General features: G+C 44.3%; 1 protein-coding gene across 2 annotated transcripts in view; it reads left to right on the top strand.

Moving 5' to 3' along the window:
- DOCK10 (dedicator of cytokinesis 10) overlaps positions 1 to 19894 on the top strand; it is a 245706-nt gene that overhangs the window by 119705 nt on the left and 106107 nt on the right. For both annotated transcript variants that reach the window (XM_075003810.1, XM_075003811.1), the window contains exons 8-12: positions 10705 to 10888; positions 13003 to 13088; positions 14534 to 14617; positions 15853 to 16008; positions 19571 to 19792. In XM_075003810.1, coding sequence (XP_074859911.1) covers positions 10705 to 10888; positions 13003 to 13088; positions 14534 to 14617; positions 15853 to 16008; positions 19571 to 19792 — 732 coding nt within the window. The remainder of the gene's footprint in view (positions 1 to 10704; positions 10889 to 13002; positions 13089 to 14533; positions 14618 to 15852; positions 16009 to 19570; positions 19793 to 19894) is intronic.

Below are 19894 nucleotides of genomic sequence, written 5' to 3'. Positions count from 1 at the left end.
CTCCACTAATTTCAGAGAGTTATTCTTGATTTACACCAATATAAGAAGGACAGAAGTAAAGCCATGTTTCGTATAAAAATAGAAATATTACAAAGAGGCATTGGTACACATTAATACGAATTATCTAAATGGCTCTGGTCCTGCACAGGTCTGCCGATGGGCAGGAGAGGGCGTAAAGGGGGTGGATTCACAGTGGTCTGATGTTTCGTAGGGACCCTGAGCTCTGACCACTGCCACTGCTGCTTTGGCAGTAGCAGTGTCTGGAGCTCCAGGCCTCTTGGAAACACTGCATCAGGACTGGTCTGCCACTTTGTGTGACTTTGAAGTGGGGGGTGAATGCTGCAGTCTGAGTAGGGTTAAAGGCCGATTACCCTACTCCCCACCCCTTCTGTCCTTGGCCGCACCCTTCCTACCTCCCTCCCACCTTGCCCTGCATCCATGGTGGGTGTTGGCCCTACTGGTTCAGCAGTAGGATCTATGTGGAAAGACATATCCATGCAGAATCCCATTGACTGTAGTGAACGCCATACAAAGGTGAGGCTTAACCTTTGTGGATTGGTGACTAATATTCTGATAAGTACTGAGATAATGAAGCATCTTAAAGGGGGCAGGCCTGCTACAGCCTGCCTTAGTCCTAGACTGATAGCTTGGTAAGACATTTGCATTGCGAATCTGTGATTGTATTTTTGAAGGTTCAGACTATAAAATCTACCTTTTCTCTGACAACTTTTTCCTGTGTTTTGATCTGATTTCTTTTCCTTGACAAGAAGTACCAGAGAGGTAGCCGTGTTAATCTGTATCTTCAAAAACAACAAGTCCTGTGGCACCTTATAGACTAACAGACATTTTGGAGCACAAGCTTTCGTGGGCAGAGACCCACTTTGCCAGATGCTGGAGTCACTCATGCATTTGACGAAGCGGGTCTTTGCCCATGAAAGCTTATGCTCCAAAATGTCTGTTAGTCTATAAGGTGCCACAGGATTTCTTATTGTTTTTGACAAGAAGTAGCTTCTGGTGAGAGAAAGTCCAGTCTGATGTAGCACATCATGTTGCCAGGTAGAAGAATCTGAGCTTGGCACATGTATCTGCTCCATTGCTTCTGAAGCAGGAAAGGCTGGGGTGGTTTAAAGGTGGCTCAGCATCTGGAGTAGAGCATAGTACTGCTTCAGGTTGGAGTTGATCTGAAACAAACCTTTCCAGCTGACACCTGTAGCTCTGTGTGGTTGGAAGGCTGGATTATTTTGACACAGGGCCTTTGCAGTAGGAAAAAACAGCAGAAAGTGGATGGAATTCACCCTGATGACAAATGACTGCTCAAAGTTCCATATATTACTTCACCTCACATAGTTGCGCTAGCTGTGCTTGTGGCGGTCCATTTCCCCTGTGCGCTGCAGGCAAGTTCTGTGTATCAGCCTGGCACCTGGCAGTACGAAGGCAGGCATGCAGTGATCTACTCTTCCATTGTGTGAATGTGCTGGCATGGAGGGGCAGATGGCTCTAATGCAGTCGTCCCTGATTGGGAATATGGGAATCCCTGTACATTCTGTCTGTGTAAAGGCTTAGGCAGTAGATCATGAGTTGGATTTCAGTTCTGATGAGGGAACCCTGGTGAACCCACCCCATTCCAGAAAGAAATAAAACCGTCCACAATTATAAATAAAACAAGCATGTGCCTTAAATGTATTGCAACCTCAAAGCAGGCCTGCAAGTTCCAATGCACCAGGCCAAGCATAACCACTGTTGCCCAATCATCCCTCTAAATTTTTACATTCGTGGGCAGAACAAATTTTGTTATGCGCACTGAGGCATGTGCAGATGTACACCACCAGTAGAAACCCATCCAGCTGTCTGTGGGCATTGTGGGCATGTTGCTAATCAGCTAGGCGGCATTTAAATCCATCCTGGGCCCAAGTACTCAGCCTACAGAGAACACTGCTACTACCTGCATATCAGTAGGCAGGCAAATTATCTGAGTCAAGGCCAAGTTACAGTCAGCTGGTCCTCATGAAAACCCAAATGCCATCTGGGCACTTGGCAAAGGTAGTCAAGTGCACCATCTGAGTCCGGTGAGATAGTGAGGCAGACCTGAGCACCATCGGAGGCATTGAAATCTATATTACCAGGCTACCCCCATCCCCACACCCTCAACAGCATCACATCAGTGTTGAGAAAGAAAAGAGACAGAATCATGTCCTCCATGAGAGTCTTCAGGGCAGAAACATAATAATTCAGACTACCCTTCTGTTCCCTTCAGAGTGGGAAAAAAATTACCATTTGCCATCAAGCTAGTCCATCTCTGCTCTGGCTGAGAGTATCAAATACATAATAGAGAATCACTAAATTTGTCAGTGTCCATGCCAAGTAGGTGTGAAGCAGTCCACATACAAAGCTCCTACCTCTGCAGGTGTTGCATTCTTCAGCCCTTCTTGCAGTCATGGATAGCTTGGTTTTATTAGGCACGGAGTGTGGGCAAATTATGATTTGGATATTTGTCTTTGAAGACTGAGCTGTTGAATACATCTGTGGAAAAGTACAAAACAACAAAATTGTTGGAGGGAGATGAAGTGTTACAAAGAATATTAATATTTTAATATACCAAAGGCCAAGAGCAGTGACTTTCGTAGAGCTTGTTGTAAAAATGTTAAGTTTTTCACCTGTTATTTCTAAGAAGATTAAAATAGAAACTTTTAAAACTACATAAAAGGCGCCCTAATAGCTGTGTAGTGCATGGATTTTTATCTCAGTGATCAAGACATATGAGAAATCTGACTGATGTTTTATTTTGAAGATACGTGTGGTGAGAGTAGATTCAGGGCTGTTTAGTTAATGTCAGTTACTGACTCTCTGCTGTTAGTTGATGTTTTATGTTCTTCATCTATGCTTGTGAATTTTTGCTGCCTCATTGGTGGCGTGAGTTTGCCAAGTGCCTCAGTAAGCCTTGAGAAGGAGTGCTTTATTCCAGTTTGCTGGGAGTGTAGGTCCATGTTCCCTGTAAGCTGAGCACTTGGGCAGCCTCTCAGGAGAGATTCAGGTGCTGCCAAGCTGATTAGCAGAGCTTCCACAGCCACTCACAATGGGCAGCAAGTGTTTCTGTTGGTGGTATACCTCCACTCATGCCTCAGGACCCGTAACAAAATACATTCTACCTATAAATGGAAAAAATTAGAGGGAACACCAGTGATGCACAAGTCTCAATCAGAACCTCGGAGTTAGCCCTCAGTATCTATACCACCAAAATGACTTTGGACATCCAAAACCAGAATGTGTCTCTTTTCCCAGATCCCTGCCAGAGGGAACCCTAGGTATCAAACATCTCAAGAACAGTGGAGCTGAAGAGATTTCTAGCATTTCTGCCTAAATGTTAAAAGAATAGGTCAGGAGATAGATACTTTGGAATTAGACCTGCTTAATCTCCCGCTTCTGGATGCAGGGTCTGAGTTTCTGACTTTGGCCTGCCCTGTCAAGCAGCAAGTTTTCTGCAAGCTCTCTAGAGCTTTCGGTTCTAGCCCTAAATTTTTTTTTCACCACATATCCATCATTGGAGGCCAGTCTCTATGGCTGCTGGGCAGATGGGAGCTGAGACATTACCTCTCCCCTTCCATAACGGAGACAATCAGGATGGAGCGGATATACTCATGAGCTATCTGCACTAGGGAAAGGTGGGAGGGGTGAGTGTGAGGAAAATCATCAGTCTTTATTCCCCACCACCACTTGCAGAGCTTGATGAATGGAGGGGAGGGGGACAGATGCAGAGGACAAGGTCTGGTGTGAAGCTGCGGTAAGTGAGGATGACTGGGTCCAATGAGTGTGATCGTGTATTTCTAAGTTTGAAGGAGGCTCATGCCCTGACTCTCCTCCTGCTCTACATTGGTTTCATACCACTGTCGCCTCGTGGCTGCTGGTTTACTCTGAGTTAGTGAGAGGAAAGTGAGGGCATGGCTATTGTTACTGGAAGATTGAAATCGATGCTGCCATCGACCCTAGTACTCCTCGCAGTCATGAGCAGTAAGGCAAGTTGATGGGAGAGTTCCTCACATTGACTTGCCACTGTGGGGACAGCGGCAAAAATCAATTTAAGATAGGTCGAGTCCAGCCATGCAAGTCGCCTAGCTGCAGTGCTATATCTTAAATAAATGTTTCCCTCCGATGTAGACCTGGCCTGAGGTTCTGAGCCGGTATAGCACACATATTGAAATGGCCAGAAGTCAGTGGAAATAACATCATCTCTAAGCTAACTTAGATTCACCTTTGTAACAACCCTGTGATTTTAGGGGAATGACCCTGTAGGCATTGGGCTAAGCCTGGTATTTCACTGCTAGCTCATCTTTGGCTCCTTGTTTCTAAATCTCTCTGAGATCTCTTCCAGAAGGAAGTATTAAAGAACTTCAAGGCTGTGTCTACACCACAAAGAAACTACGAAAGGGGGAACATCGAAAAACAAAATCAAAATAAGGGATTTTGAAATAGCGCGGCTACACACACAAAACCGATTGTTGCACCAATCTGCTATCTCGAAAGAACTCCCCCATTCTTTGAAAGGGAGTGACCACACAGCAACGCGGGCTCTTTCGAAATAAGCAGCTAGGAAGCACCACGCGCGGGGCCACGTGACCAACAAGCCCTTCCGCGTCCCACAGCCAGCAGCCTCCTTAAAGTGCCCCTCCCAAACACTCCCACCCTGCACACACAGAGCACCACAGAGCAGTACACAGCACTGCGTGGACCATGCTCCAAGAATGGGAGGAGAATGGAGCAACAGCAGTTGCCCAAGGCCAATGCCCACACCCACATCGGGACCCAGGTGGTGATTGCCATCCTGGGCGCGGTGGATGCCCTGGAGCCCACCTACCCCTCCACTGGGGTCCTGCAGGCCCTGGCAACAGGGCAACTGCCACCCATTCCCCATCCCCCACGGTGCCTCTGGAGCCATCCCAGCAGTGGGGAGTGGTGGGAGAGGCTCGTACTGGGCTAGTGGGATGATGAAAGGTGGCTCGAGAACTTTAGGATGACAAAGCAGACATTCCTGGAGCTGTGTCAATGGCTCCCATGGCTCCGTGCCGCCAGGCACATCAAGAAGGGGTTAGGGTTTGGGAAACCCTCCGGGAGGCCTTCAAGCAGGAGCCACGCTGACCTCCACCTGGCATTTGGCTCACTCCCACCCTGCAGCATGCCCCCACAAACACAGGGGACACTGGGGTGCTCAAAAAAGGGTTTATTAACTGGGGGTCAACTATATACATGTAAATAAACAGCTCTGGAAAAATGGTGGGGGGCCTTCCTATGGGAGCTAAATATGGGGGGAACAGGGGAGAACTATATACAATGAGGCAGGGGCATGCCCCCATGGCCGGGGCCACAGGCATGGGTGGGCCTATTTCCCCATGGGCGTGGGGGGTTGTGAGACCCCTGGCAGGTACAGGGGCCCTTGCTGCCCCGGGTGCAGGGGCCCTGTTGGGGCCAGGAGAGGGCTGGCAGCATGGGGAGGTAGGATTGGCCAGGGGCTAAGGGACGGGGTGGGCTGGGTGTGGCGGGGGGACAGGGCGCTGGGGAGGCTGGGGGGGGGAGATTTTCTCCCGGCTTGCACTGGCAATCAGGCAGCGGCCCAGGGTGAGCCAGGTGGATGGGGTGAGGGTGGGTGGTATGAGGGTGCTGAGTTCGGGGGCAGGTTCGGGCGTGGCAGGAGGGGACGAAGGCGGCGAGGGAGGCCAGCAGGGGGCCGTCAATCGGAGTGCTGTGGCCGTCTCAGCTCAGACCTTCCTCCACCAGGCCCTGTCCTCCCGCTCCATCTGCAGCCACTCCCAGAGCACGGCAGTCTGCTCCTGGATGGCTGCAGTGTGGGCCTCCGCTGCCTCCTGAGGGTCATAAAGGCATCACCGTCGGGCCCTCCAGGGCTGGGCAGGCTGCAGCCTGGGCGATGAGAAGGAGGGTTCTCTGGCTCTATCGCAAGGTGGTGTGGGTGTGGTCCAGCCGTCAGAGGATGATGCTGTGGAGACACAGCGGGGAGAGAGGCCACCCATCAGTGCCGTTGCCCGGGCCGGGGGGCTCCACCTACGCCACCCCTGCCATCCCCAGACCATCCCCAGGGGCTCCACCCCTGCCTCCCCTGCTGGCCCCCCGCCCTTGGGGCTCCCATGTGCCCACTGGGACCTCATCTGTGGGGCGATTGCTGGCTGCGGCCTGGCCCCCGCATTCCTTCCCGGTTGGGAGGGCCGGGGTGCTGTCCATGGGTGCAGGTGCTGGATGATGCCATGCCTGGGTCTGGGACAGGGCAGGGGACCATGAGATAGGCCCCCCAACCAGGCTGCCTGATCCACCTGTAACCTACCTGGACCTCCGGAGAACAGGTCTGGGGACACTGTCCTTGAGGGGGCCTGGCTGGAAGTACCAGAGCTGGTGGCGATCATGAGTGGGCCCTCCTCCTCCTCTGAGTCACTCCCTGGCTCTGCAGGTATGGTCTGGCTTGAGCGTCCCCGCTGTTCACACGGGTCCTTCTCCCGGTCGCTGTTGGGCTCGCTTTTGTCGACCACCGCCAATGGCTTGGGGGTGTCCTTTGGGCCAAGGAGCTGTTCTGATGCCCAGTGATGGGGGCACCTTGGGCCAGCCCCAGCCCTCAATTGCCTGCGGGCATCCCTGGCCCAGCTATAGGCCTGCCTCAGCTCCTTCAGCTTCGATCAGCCCTGAGGGGCTGTGCCCCGGCGGGGTCCCCACCTTTGCTGCCCCAGTGACAGATGCTCAAGGGCCGCTGCATTGCAGGGCCGCCCAGTGCTGTGGAGCAGCACCTCCTCCTCTGCCCAGAGGCTGAGGAGGTCTTTTACCTCGGCCTCTGTCCAGGAGGGGCCCTCCTTTTCTGGCCCTGGCTCTCCTCAGGTGACCCCTTGGCCTGGGAGGTGGGGGCCTCCTGGGGGTCCCCAGAGTGTGGGGGGCTCACCATCCAGCTAGAAACAAGGGGCTAGTGTAGACGCACCCCAAGTGTTCAAGTTATCTCTATTTAATTCAGAGGCCAATGTCCATAGTGCAAGGGTAATAAAGAAACACATGGAGAAAGAAGGTATATTTTTCTATTACTAGATAATAATTATGTATAGATTTGAGCCAGCCTTGCATTGGCTCTCATTTGCCTGCCAGGACTTTGAAGTGCATATGGAAAAGTGGATGTTAATGTTTTCCTTCCTAATTTCTTTAAAATTCAGTGTGTGAGTCCTGTTGGTTGTTTAAATAAAGTCTGATATTTGCTTGTTTAAACATCTTAACAGAGGCTGTAAAGGAAAAAGCATAAAACAGACAATAGATGCATTCATTTTAATAATCTTTGTTCTCTTTTCGCAAGAGAAATTGGAAGATAATTTCTTCTTTATAATAATCTCACATAGAGAGAGAGAGAGAGAGAGAGAGAGTGAGTGTGTGTGTGTGTGTGTGTGTGTGTGTCCCCGTCCCCCTCCCTTCCCTCTGGAAAATATTCCTAGGTGATAGAGCAAAGAAAAGCCATCCTGGGGGGGAGAAAGAGGAGAGAGAAGAGTGAAGTAGCTTTTCAGTCAGAGTGTCTGGAGACAGGCAAGGGTGGGTTGCAGGGAGACTCAGCAAAACAGCAGAGCCAAAGATACATAAGTAAAGTGTGGTACGATCCTCCTGGATAGAGGACAGGCAGGAGCCAGTGACTTAAAGTGGCAGAGTTCTTGGGGAAGAGGGCTGTTACCCCCCCTCCCCCACGAAAAGACACCCCAGGTAATTGCTGAAATGATAAGGTGTTGCATAGTATGCCCTGTGCAATAAATAAGAACCTACACACATGCTAATCATTTTACTAGGATTCAGGCCAATCCCAGCATGGGCTCTGGCAGGAGCAGACAATCCTTCAAATCCCCTGCAAGAGGGGACTCCTGGTGGTTACGAGTTCATCACTGCTTCCATTCAGAACAGGCACACAGTCCTTGCTGCCCTTCTTGCAGACTAGGACCTGTCCATTTATTGGCTCAAGACAAAGGGCGCAAAGCACCTTAAAACCTGAGCATTTCTCCACAAATTCTTCCTATTTCTGTTCATCTCTAGAGTGTTGTTTGAGCTAGTATAGGCACACCTTTCTGAGGGGGTGGCTTCGAAGTCTGATACTGGAGGAGGTACATTAGCACCCTCTTCCCTGCTAGAGAAGGTATATAAATTGCCCCAAATTTATTAATCCTGTTGCAGTAAGTCTTAAATTACTTCGGTAAGGCTTATCTTCATTCTGTAAGGTATGTCCAGGATATTATAGGATATTGTCATTGTGTCACACCAACCATCCAAGAATGAGCGTTTACAAAAATTCATATTCTGGGAGCATTTTCTTACTATTATGGCCTCTAATGGAGTATAACAAAAAAGTGCATGCCTCTGTTTTAAGATGGGGATTGTTTCTGTTACAAAGTAGCTAGGTAGAAAAATGTTTTTTTTTTCTTCCCTATGAGATTTTGGAAAAAAGAAGATTTGAGAGGGGACATGATAGTGATTTTCAGGTATCTAAAAGGGTGTCAAAAGGAGAAGGGAGAAAACTTGTTCTTCTTGACCTTTGAGGATAGAACAAGAAGCAATGGGCTTAAACTGCAGCAAGGGAGGTTTAGGTTGGACATTAGGAAGAAGTTCTTAACTGTCAGGGTGGTCGAACACTGGGAAAAATTGCCTAGGGAGGTTGTATAATCTCCATCCTTGGAGATATTTAATAACAGGTTAGATAAATGTCTGTCAGCGATGGTATAGATGGAACTTGGTCCTGCCATGAAGGCAGGGGGCTGGGCTCAATGAGCTCTCAAGGTCTCTTCCAGTCCTAGTATTCTATGATTCTATGATTTTCTGAAACATCTAGAAAATATTCACAAACAGTAATTCTAGGGAAAAATCAGTTTGGGAATGATAACGCTTTCAATTTAAACTACAGATTACAAAATGACTCCTGAAAGAAATAACCCAAATCATCAGAGAGATTGTCGGATTCTATCACATTACATGTATTTATTCTAGCTGGGATTCTGATCTCATATCCCAAATCCTAGCTCCTTTACTTAGAAGAAAATTGTGCTTTAACTTCACCAAGTGTTTGACTTGAGAGCTACTCTCGGGCTGTGTCTAGATTGCGGAGAACTGTTGGCAAAAGATATGCAAATTGTGCAATGCATTTGTGTATTACTCACTGACAGCTGTGTTGAGAGAGGCTTTCCCAACATTTGGCCCATCCACATGGAGCCAAATATCAGGAAACCCCCGTCTGCTGAGACATCCATTCTTCTTTATGAAACGAGGAAGGCAGGGATGTCAGCAGAATGCTCCCGATGTGGCAGACTTCTACCAAGAGACCTCTGGTCTCCTGACAGGAGCCTGCAGTTTAGACATAGCATCAGAAAACAATCAAGAGAGGACTTATCATACTATGCACTGTGAAATAACTATATAGAGAGAGCTATAGAATTAGTATGAGACAATCATGTGATTTAATTAAAACTTTTAACTGAAAAAAGATTGAAATCGCGGACTTAAATTGGTCAATTGACTCTAACTTATGGGTGAAATCTGCTAGGTCCTTCAGTATCACTTCAAGATCAGATAGATCAACCGTGACTTAATTTGTGTAAATGAATCTTTTTGCAATGCTGAAAAAATAAATGAGCTTCAGCAGCTACAGTGAATGGTTACAAATGCTTTATCGTGAAGCAGGGCCATCCCTGAAATGAGATTTCTGTGGTGTTTAAGTGGGTTTGCTAGAAGAGAGTTTAAAACTGATGTCATAAGAGTATCACATAAAATCTCACTAATTTGATAAATGCAAAGAGAGAAATGTCCTGTATTAGCATTAGAGAATAGTGAAATTTAATTCAATTTCACCAACCTATTAACTGAAGAGCTATTTTTCTCATAATTTGACCTGATGCATTAAACATCTACGGGAAGTGCATCATGATGATATGGACCAGTTCTAAGTCTGGTTTCCATTACACTGGGAATTTATTTATTTTTAACCTTCATTTAGGAATAAAGCTGCAGTCATGCGGAGTTGTTTATTTCATGTCTTGTTAACAATGCCATTCACTTTTTCTTTTCTTAAAATGATTCTAATGTGCTGATCAGCAGCATCTAGCACTTCTCCAAAAAGCCTTTTAAAATGTGGAAGGGGATAATATCCCACCAGAATTTCCTCCAGTCTCCTTTCCATGAAGGCTAATATGCCTTCTTCACAGTGGTCAGTTCTTCCGATCTTCTGGAGAGATTTGTTGGTTGATTTCAGTTCAATTTTGAGGAATAAAGGGACCTGGAAGTTGCCCCGGCTCTTTGAAATACCGGTGGGTACGCCACAGCTAGATGCGTGCCGGTACTTCGAAGTTTAAAACTTCGAAGTTGTCGTGGCGGGGGGCGGGGTGGAATTTGCTTAATGAAGTGCTGCCTATGCATGGCAGCACTTCATTAATAAACTCCCAACACCCTAATTACCATCCTTCGAAGGAAGGCAGTAATGTAGACAAGCCCTAAGTTTCCTGCTGGGACACTTATTATAGTGGGGGGAGCAGAGAGCCATTCAACCGAAGTGTAAACCCTAGGTACAGTGGAAAACCCTTCAAGCCAAGGGGTGCGGTGGAATGACGCATGCCCCTAATTCCAGCACCTATGACTCTCCGTAATATTTTTCAAAGACTTTTGCAAATAGCTCCTCTCTTCATTTTTTTCTTTTTTTCTATACAACAGAATAACAGGCTTAGGAAACATGCCTTTGAGCTGAAAATGAATGACCTGACATACTTTGTGCTGGCAGCTGAAAACGAGCAGGACATGGATGACTGGATATCCACTCTCAACAAAATCCTGCAAATAAATCCAGAGGGGACCATTCAGGAAAGGAAAAGCACAGATCTCACAGACACAAAACTTGGTAAGAGTGAAAGTACTTGCATTTCTCTTTTGTGCTGAATCCAAAAAATGTACCTTCAGCTTTTGGTATCAGATTTTTTTAACTGCCAGCATTTTTGATGGATTCTGTACCTACAGCATTATCGATTTTGACAGAGTGGCGCCAAAGCTTTTGCATTCACTGAGAATATCAGTTAACTCTTGGGGGTAATTTTCAAAGGCCTTTCTTGGAGTTTGAGCGGTGCAGCAACCAGTAATACACTGCAAGTCATGTGGTAGCTTTGTATATGTTGTTCTCTTCAAATTGAGTCTTGCCTAGTGGTCTTCCATTTAATGCGTTTATGTGTAAACTTTGTGACTTGCTGTCCTGATATAGTTTGAAAGTTTTAAGGACTTTGAGATGGTAGAGGCCAGCCAGTCTGGGTTTGTTTGTTTGTTTTTTTTTGCCTGTTTTTATTTTTATATTTATTTTTTACTTCTGAAAGAAATGCAAAATTTCATCTGTTACAAGTTTCCGTTTTGATGGACACTTGATGCATTAATAGGCTAACATTTTATTTCTGGTCTTTGTGAATGAATATGTGTATTAATCTCCTTTCACTGTGTGACAATACTTTCTTGGTCAACACCCTGGGGATTTTCAGACTTAATAGCATAAGCTAAAGCTCAAGAGCGGAAAGCTGGGATATCCTCTGTGTATTGGGCAGAAAGGGAGAAGTGTAACACACACTCCTCAACAGGCTACATAACTTCTCAGCTCAAAGAAACCTTATCCTACGTGTCGAAGACCTCAAATGTTAGTTAAGTTCCCACAAACATGATAACCTACATCTTGACTGATATAGGAACCTAAGGTCAACTTGACTGGACCAGGAACCTAAAAGCAGGAGCTGCTATGGCTTGAGTTAAAAAGCTACAACTCAGTGGCTGGAGGCTATAATAAACAGCACTGGGAGGATATTTGCTGATGGAATATTTTGCATTGGAAAATACCAATTTGTCTAAATCAAAATGTTCCCTGGGTGTGTGTCAATTGTGATGTGTTGTCCAACGGAGGAGAGCTCACTGCCCCACTTTTTAGCAGCCTACCTGAGAGACTGATAGTCAGAATTGTGAACCCATGACTTGTGGGGCAGCTTACCATGCAGACTGCTTTGGTGTCACAGATTCCAAGATTGCCATGCTCTCTGCAGTGGAGCCAGGACCTGGGAGCCCGGGAAGACCTGACTAGAGCAAGGCAGGAGGGAACTCTGTGAGTCCTGGAGACTTTCAAGGCTTCCCGTCTACCTGCAGTGCACTCAATGAAGTTTCAATTTGTATAATGTGCACCACAGTTGGCTAACTTGGCTAGGGAAACAAATTTTTAAGGGTGTTCTGGAACTGGAGAACGACAGAGCTATACAGAAGGATTACTCTACAACTCCCCATTCTGGATATATTTGTCCACAGCAAACAAGCCCTTGCAGTAGTTTGGGCTTAGCCCTCAGTGGGTGTAAATCCATCACAGGAGCTACACCAGTTTATATGAAGTGAGGGTCCGCCACAAAGTATTAGCATAGGTCTCCTGTGCTGCCTCAAGAAGGATGATGGGAGGTGTAAAGGCCCCCTCTTTAGGAGCAGGATAATTTATTATGTGTGCAGTGATCATAAACATGCTAGGTACTTTGCAAAACAAATACAGATGTGACTTTTGCCATGTAAAGAATACTGTTTTTGGTTCTCTGTGCCTTAAATATTGAGTCTGTTCTGGTCTGGCTATGGTCTGAAGAAGTGGGTCTGTCCCACGAAAGCTCACCTAATAAACTATTTTGCTAGTCTTTAAAGTGCTACTTGACTGCTTTTTGTTTTGATAGTGTATGGACTAGCACTGCTTCCTCTCTGTTACTATCTAATTTTACTTATGGCAAAATGAGAGACAGTAATACACAGTAGAGGAAGATAGGATTGGGAAGGTTGACAAGGCCACTCTTCTACAGAGTTATAGAATGTGATTATCTTAATAGTTCCCTAATGCTAAAAGTGACAAAATATGAAATACAAATAAATAGGATGGGAAATGGATTTTAAACTTAGCAGTTAATTGCAAGTGTAATAAAAATCTGATAGTCGTTCTCAGGAATGGTTTTCTCTTTAAAGATTCTGCAGAAGTTTTGGAGAATTATGATTGCCCACAGGAGGAGACTGATTCTTCGGAGAATACCTTGCATCCAGACTTTGCAAAAGTAATATACTTGACATTTTACTGTGCTGTGTTGGTATAAAGTACTGTATTGGTCATGCACACCAAACAATTTATATGGCTACTATTATAAATAGAGATTTAAAAATCCAGCATTTTATTTTGCATTTTAAGCAAAAGAGAAAGTGGTTCTGTTATTTTCTATTAGAGCTCTAGAGATCTTTATCTGAAGTGGAATAACTTTGAGCCATAAGTAATGATAGAGTTTTCAGGCAATATCCTCCCACTTGGCTCCTTCGTTCAGTGACCATTTGTCCCATTATGGCCATGACAGCCCCATATTATGGGCGCCAGGAATACATCCTGATTTATTTTAACGAAAGGGTTAATTGCCCCATACTTACACCGAGGAGCAGCTGTTGCCTGGTTCCAAGTGCCCCAAGGTGTGGGGCAGCCAGGGACCTGCAGTTGCTTGGCAGCTGCAGCCGGGAAGACGCCCCTTGCCAGCATATTAGAGCTAGGGACATATGGTCACCCTACACCTTTGAAGTAATTTTATTCTGGAAATATTCATTCTCTTCTCTATTCAGCATCACTATATTCTGGGAGACTTTACCCTCAAGAAGGCAAGATTTTCCATATTGCCTGCAAAGCTCCAAAGAAACTCGCTTTGCACTGCTGGTTACTCTATCTAATTTCACTGTAAATCCACTGAACCGTAATGTTGGACGAAAGGAGTATGTATTTCCTCTGAGTCTGTGACATAGACTTCTCTGTCAAAATGATCTTGTTTAAAAACAAACACACGCAGAATGCGAATGCCAGCTTCTTTTTGGTTATAGCAACAAATGATTAAAAATACTATAGGAACATTTGTCAATCTATTTTAAATTAATGCAACTGGCTTGTGATTGTCTAGCTGATCTAATATGCAGTGTAAATCACCATGACACATTTTTCTAGGGTGAATGATAATATAATACATATAAAGGACTAAATTCTGCCCCAGTATATGGATGTCTTAACTCCCCACTTAAGAGTCGTACATGAATCCGAGGGTAAAATAAGATCCAGGTTGTAAACGAAACAGAAACAGATTGATCTGAAATTTCCAAAATAGTATTTAAATATCACTGAATTCCTGTGGTTGGAAAAAATGGAAACCAAATGTCTGTTTTATTTTTAGATAAATTATTCCACATATATTGACAAAGGAGATTCATAGAAGTTTGCTACTATTCCTGGACCATCACTAGATTGATTAGTCAGGCTACTTAACCTCCCCAGGCCTTTAATTTACCTATCTGTAAAACTGAGCTAAAATGCATCTACCTTACAGGGATGTTAATTAAAGTTGAAGGTACTCCTCAGATAAAAATGAAATGTGTTATTGTTACATATGAAGCATCAATCATTTTTCTAATGCATACCAACTGTATCCAGACAAATGTCTTCATACAGAAGACTAACTTATTACTGTCACCACAGTACATCACAGAAACAGAAGAAACAGTGAAAACTTCTCGAAATATGGAACGACTAAATCTGTTCTCCCTGGATCCTGATATAACTGTAAGTAAGAATTCTGGCTTAGTTTTGAATGGTAATCAAAATAGAGAGGGCCAAACTGAGTTGGGTACAAAAACCAGCAGAGGTGTTTTGAGGTCAACAGAGAGGTTAAGTATTTCCAGCAGAGTTCCATACCTGTGTTGAACACTATTTGGAATGTACCATCTTCTCCCACATACAGCGTGCCCATCTTGGTGATGGTTGGTGTTAATTGTGTAGCATTATTTCTAGCTGATCTGCTTTTTAGGCAAGTGGCATTAAGAACTAGTGATGGGTGAATCTCAAAAAAGTTTCAGTTTTGCTTTCACTTGACGTTAGTGGCAAAATTACTACGGACTTCAAGAAGAAACTGCACTGGGGCGAATTCTTGGTTCGGCTGAAATAAGAAGACCAAAGTTTAGTTCCTTTTCTGAACTATATCTTTACTTCCTGAATCTCCCAAAATGGCCTGAAATTCTCACAAAAACAGACTTCCTCATGGGTTGGAAACACCACAAGTATAGCATTTTTCATGGTTATTTCCTACTTTTGGATTTTACTGCAAAGACACATGCAGAAGATATAAGCAATGGGAAGAAAAGTTCACTGAAACTACTTACATAGCGTAGGTGGGGATTTCAGAATTTCAGGATGGTTTTAATTTATCTGAACATGTTTAGTGCTTAAGAGATATTAAAATCCAGGATTTGGTGATTTCCTGGGGAGCAAGGTTGGAAAAAATGTCATCTCTATGTTGTTGAAAAATGAAAATCTTACCTAAAGCTAAGGTCAGTACATCCCTCATTGAAGTCATCTGCAATATGTGGTGCCATCAAAATATATTTATCCTACAACAGACTAGAGATCTGAAATCTGAGGCATAGATGTCTTGGGAATGACATTCTATAGTGTTTGGCTACATTAATCTAAACAGGGAAATAAGCAATTCAAATTAGGTTCCATTTTTCAAATGGTAAGAAATCATGAAGGTGCTGGACTGGAATTCAAGGGATGTAAGTTCAATTCTCAGCTTTGCTAGAGATACCCTATGTGACCTTCGGGAACCTCTTCACCTCAACTCATAATCTGTAATTTTGGGGTAATAATACCATCCTTCTTTACATGGGTTATGTCGGGATAGATAATTAATGTGTTCAGATATTGCCATGGTAGATGGTGCAGATAGAAATCTTATTTATAGTGTTGAATTTCTTTGTGTGTACAGCACATAACTAAGGAGCCCAAATTGTTTATTCTAGGCCTCAAATCTTCAGAAAAAGGAGTTTCCAGGAACAGATTCCGTGATCAAACCGTTTGAGGAAAAGGATGCAAAGAGGATCATGATAACTTGTAAATCCCTCAGTATGAATCTTCAGGCTTGTGTGACTGAGAATGAAAATGACCCTGTAACTAATGTAAGCTATGTATATTTTTCTGCATATGCATGTTTCTTTTTTCTAAAGGATGGGATTCCTTACATCTGAATTACTCTTGCAATCAGGAGGTGGGAAGAAAGCTCCTTCTTCCGTATTCAGAGCTTGCTCTTCCCTCTCCCTGTCAACATACGTTCGTCTCTAATCATGCACTTAGGGAGTTGTGCAGTTAATAAATACATTGAGGCTACAGTTGCGCTAGCGAGTTTTGCCAACAAAACCCAGGTTTTGTCACCAAACTGGTAGAATGTCCACATACAAAGTTCATGTTTTGCTCTCCCAATTGGCTTTTGTGTCTGGCCGCACTCTTTCAACAGAAGTTTTGTTGGGAAATCTCTTCCGACATTGACTTCTATCAACAGCTCACTGTAGTGTAACCATAGCCTGAACATAGCAGTAAAGTATTTTGAAGGTATTAATCATTTGTGACTCTAAGAGCAGTAGAAAGCAATCTGTGAAAACCTATTTCAGCCTTTACTTCACTCTGCATTATGGTCCTGATCTAAAGTGCATTGGCATCAAGTTTCCCGCTGACCTCTGTGAGCCTTGGATCAGGCCCTATAAGCATATAACAAGTTGGTTTCAAAACACCTCATTTGGTAATGTTAATGTGCTCCCTCTGTTGTACAAAGTGGGATTGTAATTTTGTAGTTTGCTTTCATTTTAGGAGATTTGTATGGTTGTTGTGTTGATAGAGGATTATCATTGCATTAAGACAGAAAATAGCACTGGATCTATATATGTAAGGAAAATGAATCTAGTCAAACTTTAATTTTTTATCAAAGTGCTTATAGTCTTTATAAATTCACAAAAACACAATAAATACTGAGGCACAAAAATAATATCCACCTCCCTCTCTTGTAAAAAAAAAAATAAAATCTAAGCCATCAACTCACAACCCCTGAGTTTTGTTAACTCCTTTTTCTAGTGGGAGAATTTCAGATAAATAGCAGCTGGGAAGTGCAGTAATGATGTTGTTGCAAGGAATGCAATAATTCAGTCCAGAACTACAAAAAGCATAGAACTGATTTGCTGATAATGCACCCTGCATCCGTAACTTCATTAAAGGCAGATTCTCCTATTCTACCCAGCAAAGCAAAGCAGCTATAAACTCGTAATTGTTTGGTTAGCCTGGATTTGTGACTGATTTGCCTTTACCAGAGAGTCTAAAGTAGCCTGAAGTAATCACTGAATCTGGCCTTAGATCTGTAAGAACAAACATGAGTAGCTGGGAGACACTTCTCATCTGTCTGCCCTTAGTTTGAAAGTTTGCCTGTGTTTGCTGTGGCTCAGCTCCCTGACACTAACTGCCTCTGGTATGACAAGCAGTACGTTTCCAAGCTCCACAGGCCTTGCTTCTTCTGTGAAGGCTTAGGCTATGTTTACACTAGTCATAGAAGTTGACTGCCAATGTGCAATTTTAGCCATGCCATTTGCATAGCTAAAATCCATTTATCTGCAGTTGACTTCCATGTCTGTCTACACAGTGGAAGGTTGACGGGTGAGTTTCTCCCTTTGGCCTTCCTTATTCTTTGCCTCTCGTGAAGGGTACAGGGGTTGACGTTGATCCCTGGGAGCGTCATTTAACGCATATGCGAAATGAAACCCCAGAAGATCAACCCTGAGTAGGTCAATCTTCTGTGGTAGTGTGGCTGTAGCCTTAGTGACTAACACATAGCAACCCCAGAGCCCTCTACAAGTATTGCCTGCTGTGTCCAGCCCCTTATCTATTGAACACTCACAGCAATATCAGGCCTACTGCTCCCAAAGGAGCAGCGTACATCCCAGCTTGTAAGATTCAGCCCAGGACCAGACTTTGCCTTACAGCATAGCTCTATCATATATTTAGTGTGCCAACAACAACAAGTTAATTGTCAATGAGTAGAGACTCAGAAGTAAGGAGTAAGAGAGACTAGTGAATAAGGGTATTGAAAACAAATAAAACAAAATTATAACATGCTTGGTAGAGACAAATCACAGCTATATGCCAGGTTAACCCCCTGTCTAAAAAATCTCACTGAAAGTTCTTCGCAGTATTTTCAGTCAGGATTGATGGAAAGCCCAAGCTCATGAACATAAATACACTGTCCATTAACCTAATAGGTACAAAAAAAGGAGCTCTCTTTGCCTTTTAGATATAGCCCCCGCCAAGTTCATCATTTTTACTCATAGACACAATACATATAGGTTTTTTCCTGCATGCTCCTTCCCTGTTGACTTCACATCTCTTCATTAATATTTGACTTCTAGCACAAGTGGGGCATACATTCTGTTAGGTTAGTGTTAAATGTATACAGTGACACAGAGAGAGAGACATATCTAACCTCCTGTCTGAAGGAAAACCTGCTTTTCACTGTTACTGTTGATTAATACATTGATACAGACTTTAAAACTATTTTCAGTATATATACAGAACTCCTTACATAACATATGTATATACATTTCACAATGAAATTAATAACTGGTATGATACCCACTTGTGTTTGAGACCTTTCGTGGTATTCTTGGGTAAAAATGAAAGTTAATTCCTTGTCAGTTGTCATTATAAGGTTCTTGGATCACAGGTGACGGGTTTTGGTTGCTTGGTAAATTGGAAAGCATAGATCGCACAAAATGAGCAGCACTTACACAAAAAGCCACTAAATAGTTTTCTGTCCCTAATTTTGTGCAGTCACCTTTCCGCTTTTCTGTCATGTGTGTGACAGCTGCTTTTGCTGGTGGCCCTTAGGAAAGCCTCCTTTTATTGCATTTTTAATTACTGCAGACAGGGCTCTTTTGTGTCAGCAATAGTTAGGAAATGTGTTTCTCAAGGGAGCCATTTGATAATTTTAACCTTATCTGTGAACCTATTAGTAGAGCCCTGTGTGGATAGAAGTGTCCACCCTAGGAATGCAGATATCCTCAGATAGCATTGAGATACACTGATCCACTGGGCTCTACTCCCAAGAGCACCTTCATCTACAGAGAGGATCGTGGCCCGGTTGCACCCAGGAGCCAGTGTCCCATGCCAACAACACCTCCTGGCAGCCTGGCTGCACCACCTCCAGCCATGGAGTCTCTTGTCTAGGGTCGTAAAACCCTGCTGGTGGCAGGGCTGGAGTGTGGTGCTGCCATACTTCTGGGAGGAACTGTTGGCTTGGCACACTGGCTCCCAGAGGCAATGGGACCATGGTTCACTCTGTTGTCTGCAGTGGCTCTTGGGATTGGAGCCACGCTGGTCTGTGGGTCCTGATGTTTGTCTGTGGATATCTGCATCCGTCTGTAGACATTTTCTATCTCTGCAGGGTTCTACTTGTTGTTCTGCATATGCCTCATTCCCATTGCTGATTCAGATTCTAGATGTACAGGCAAACCCAAGTTTTCAGAACTCACGAATTAGACCATTCAGATAATGTAGCACTGGGCAAAAGAAAGTTCTTGCACCTACATCCTCTGGTGGAGCTGCATAAACTGGCATATAGGATGTAGAACTGTTAAGTTTTAAGCCTCCTGCCTTCTGATAGTACTCTGTTTTAATCATGCTGTTTCTGACTTTTATCTCTAGATTGAGCCTTTCTTCGTGAGCGTTGCTCTGTTTGATATCAGGGACAACAGGAAAATCTCTGCTGATTTTCATGTGGATCTGAACCACACACTTGTTACACAGATGGTTTTGGGTTCCTCATCTTCACTGGAAAATGGCAATAGTGAAACTACGAACACAAGTGAAAGAGAAGAGCCAACAGTCAAGGGATTTCCAGAGACATGGTTGAAGTATCCAAAACAGGTACTTGGTGTGTGACGTGTATCACAGAGGGCTAAAGGGGGCTGTTCACACCACTAATGGTACTTGTGTTCCATGTGCACTATATGCATCCTAAACTGGGGT

Source organism: Carettochelys insculpta, chromosome 10, assembly GCF_033958435.1.
Source record: "Carettochelys insculpta isolate YL-2023 chromosome 10, ASM3395843v1, whole genome shotgun sequence".
NCBI classification, from domain to species: domain Eukaryota; kingdom Metazoa; phylum Chordata; order Testudines; family Carettochelyidae; genus Carettochelys; species Carettochelys insculpta.
This window is presented reverse-complemented; position numbering and strand designations above follow the sequence as displayed.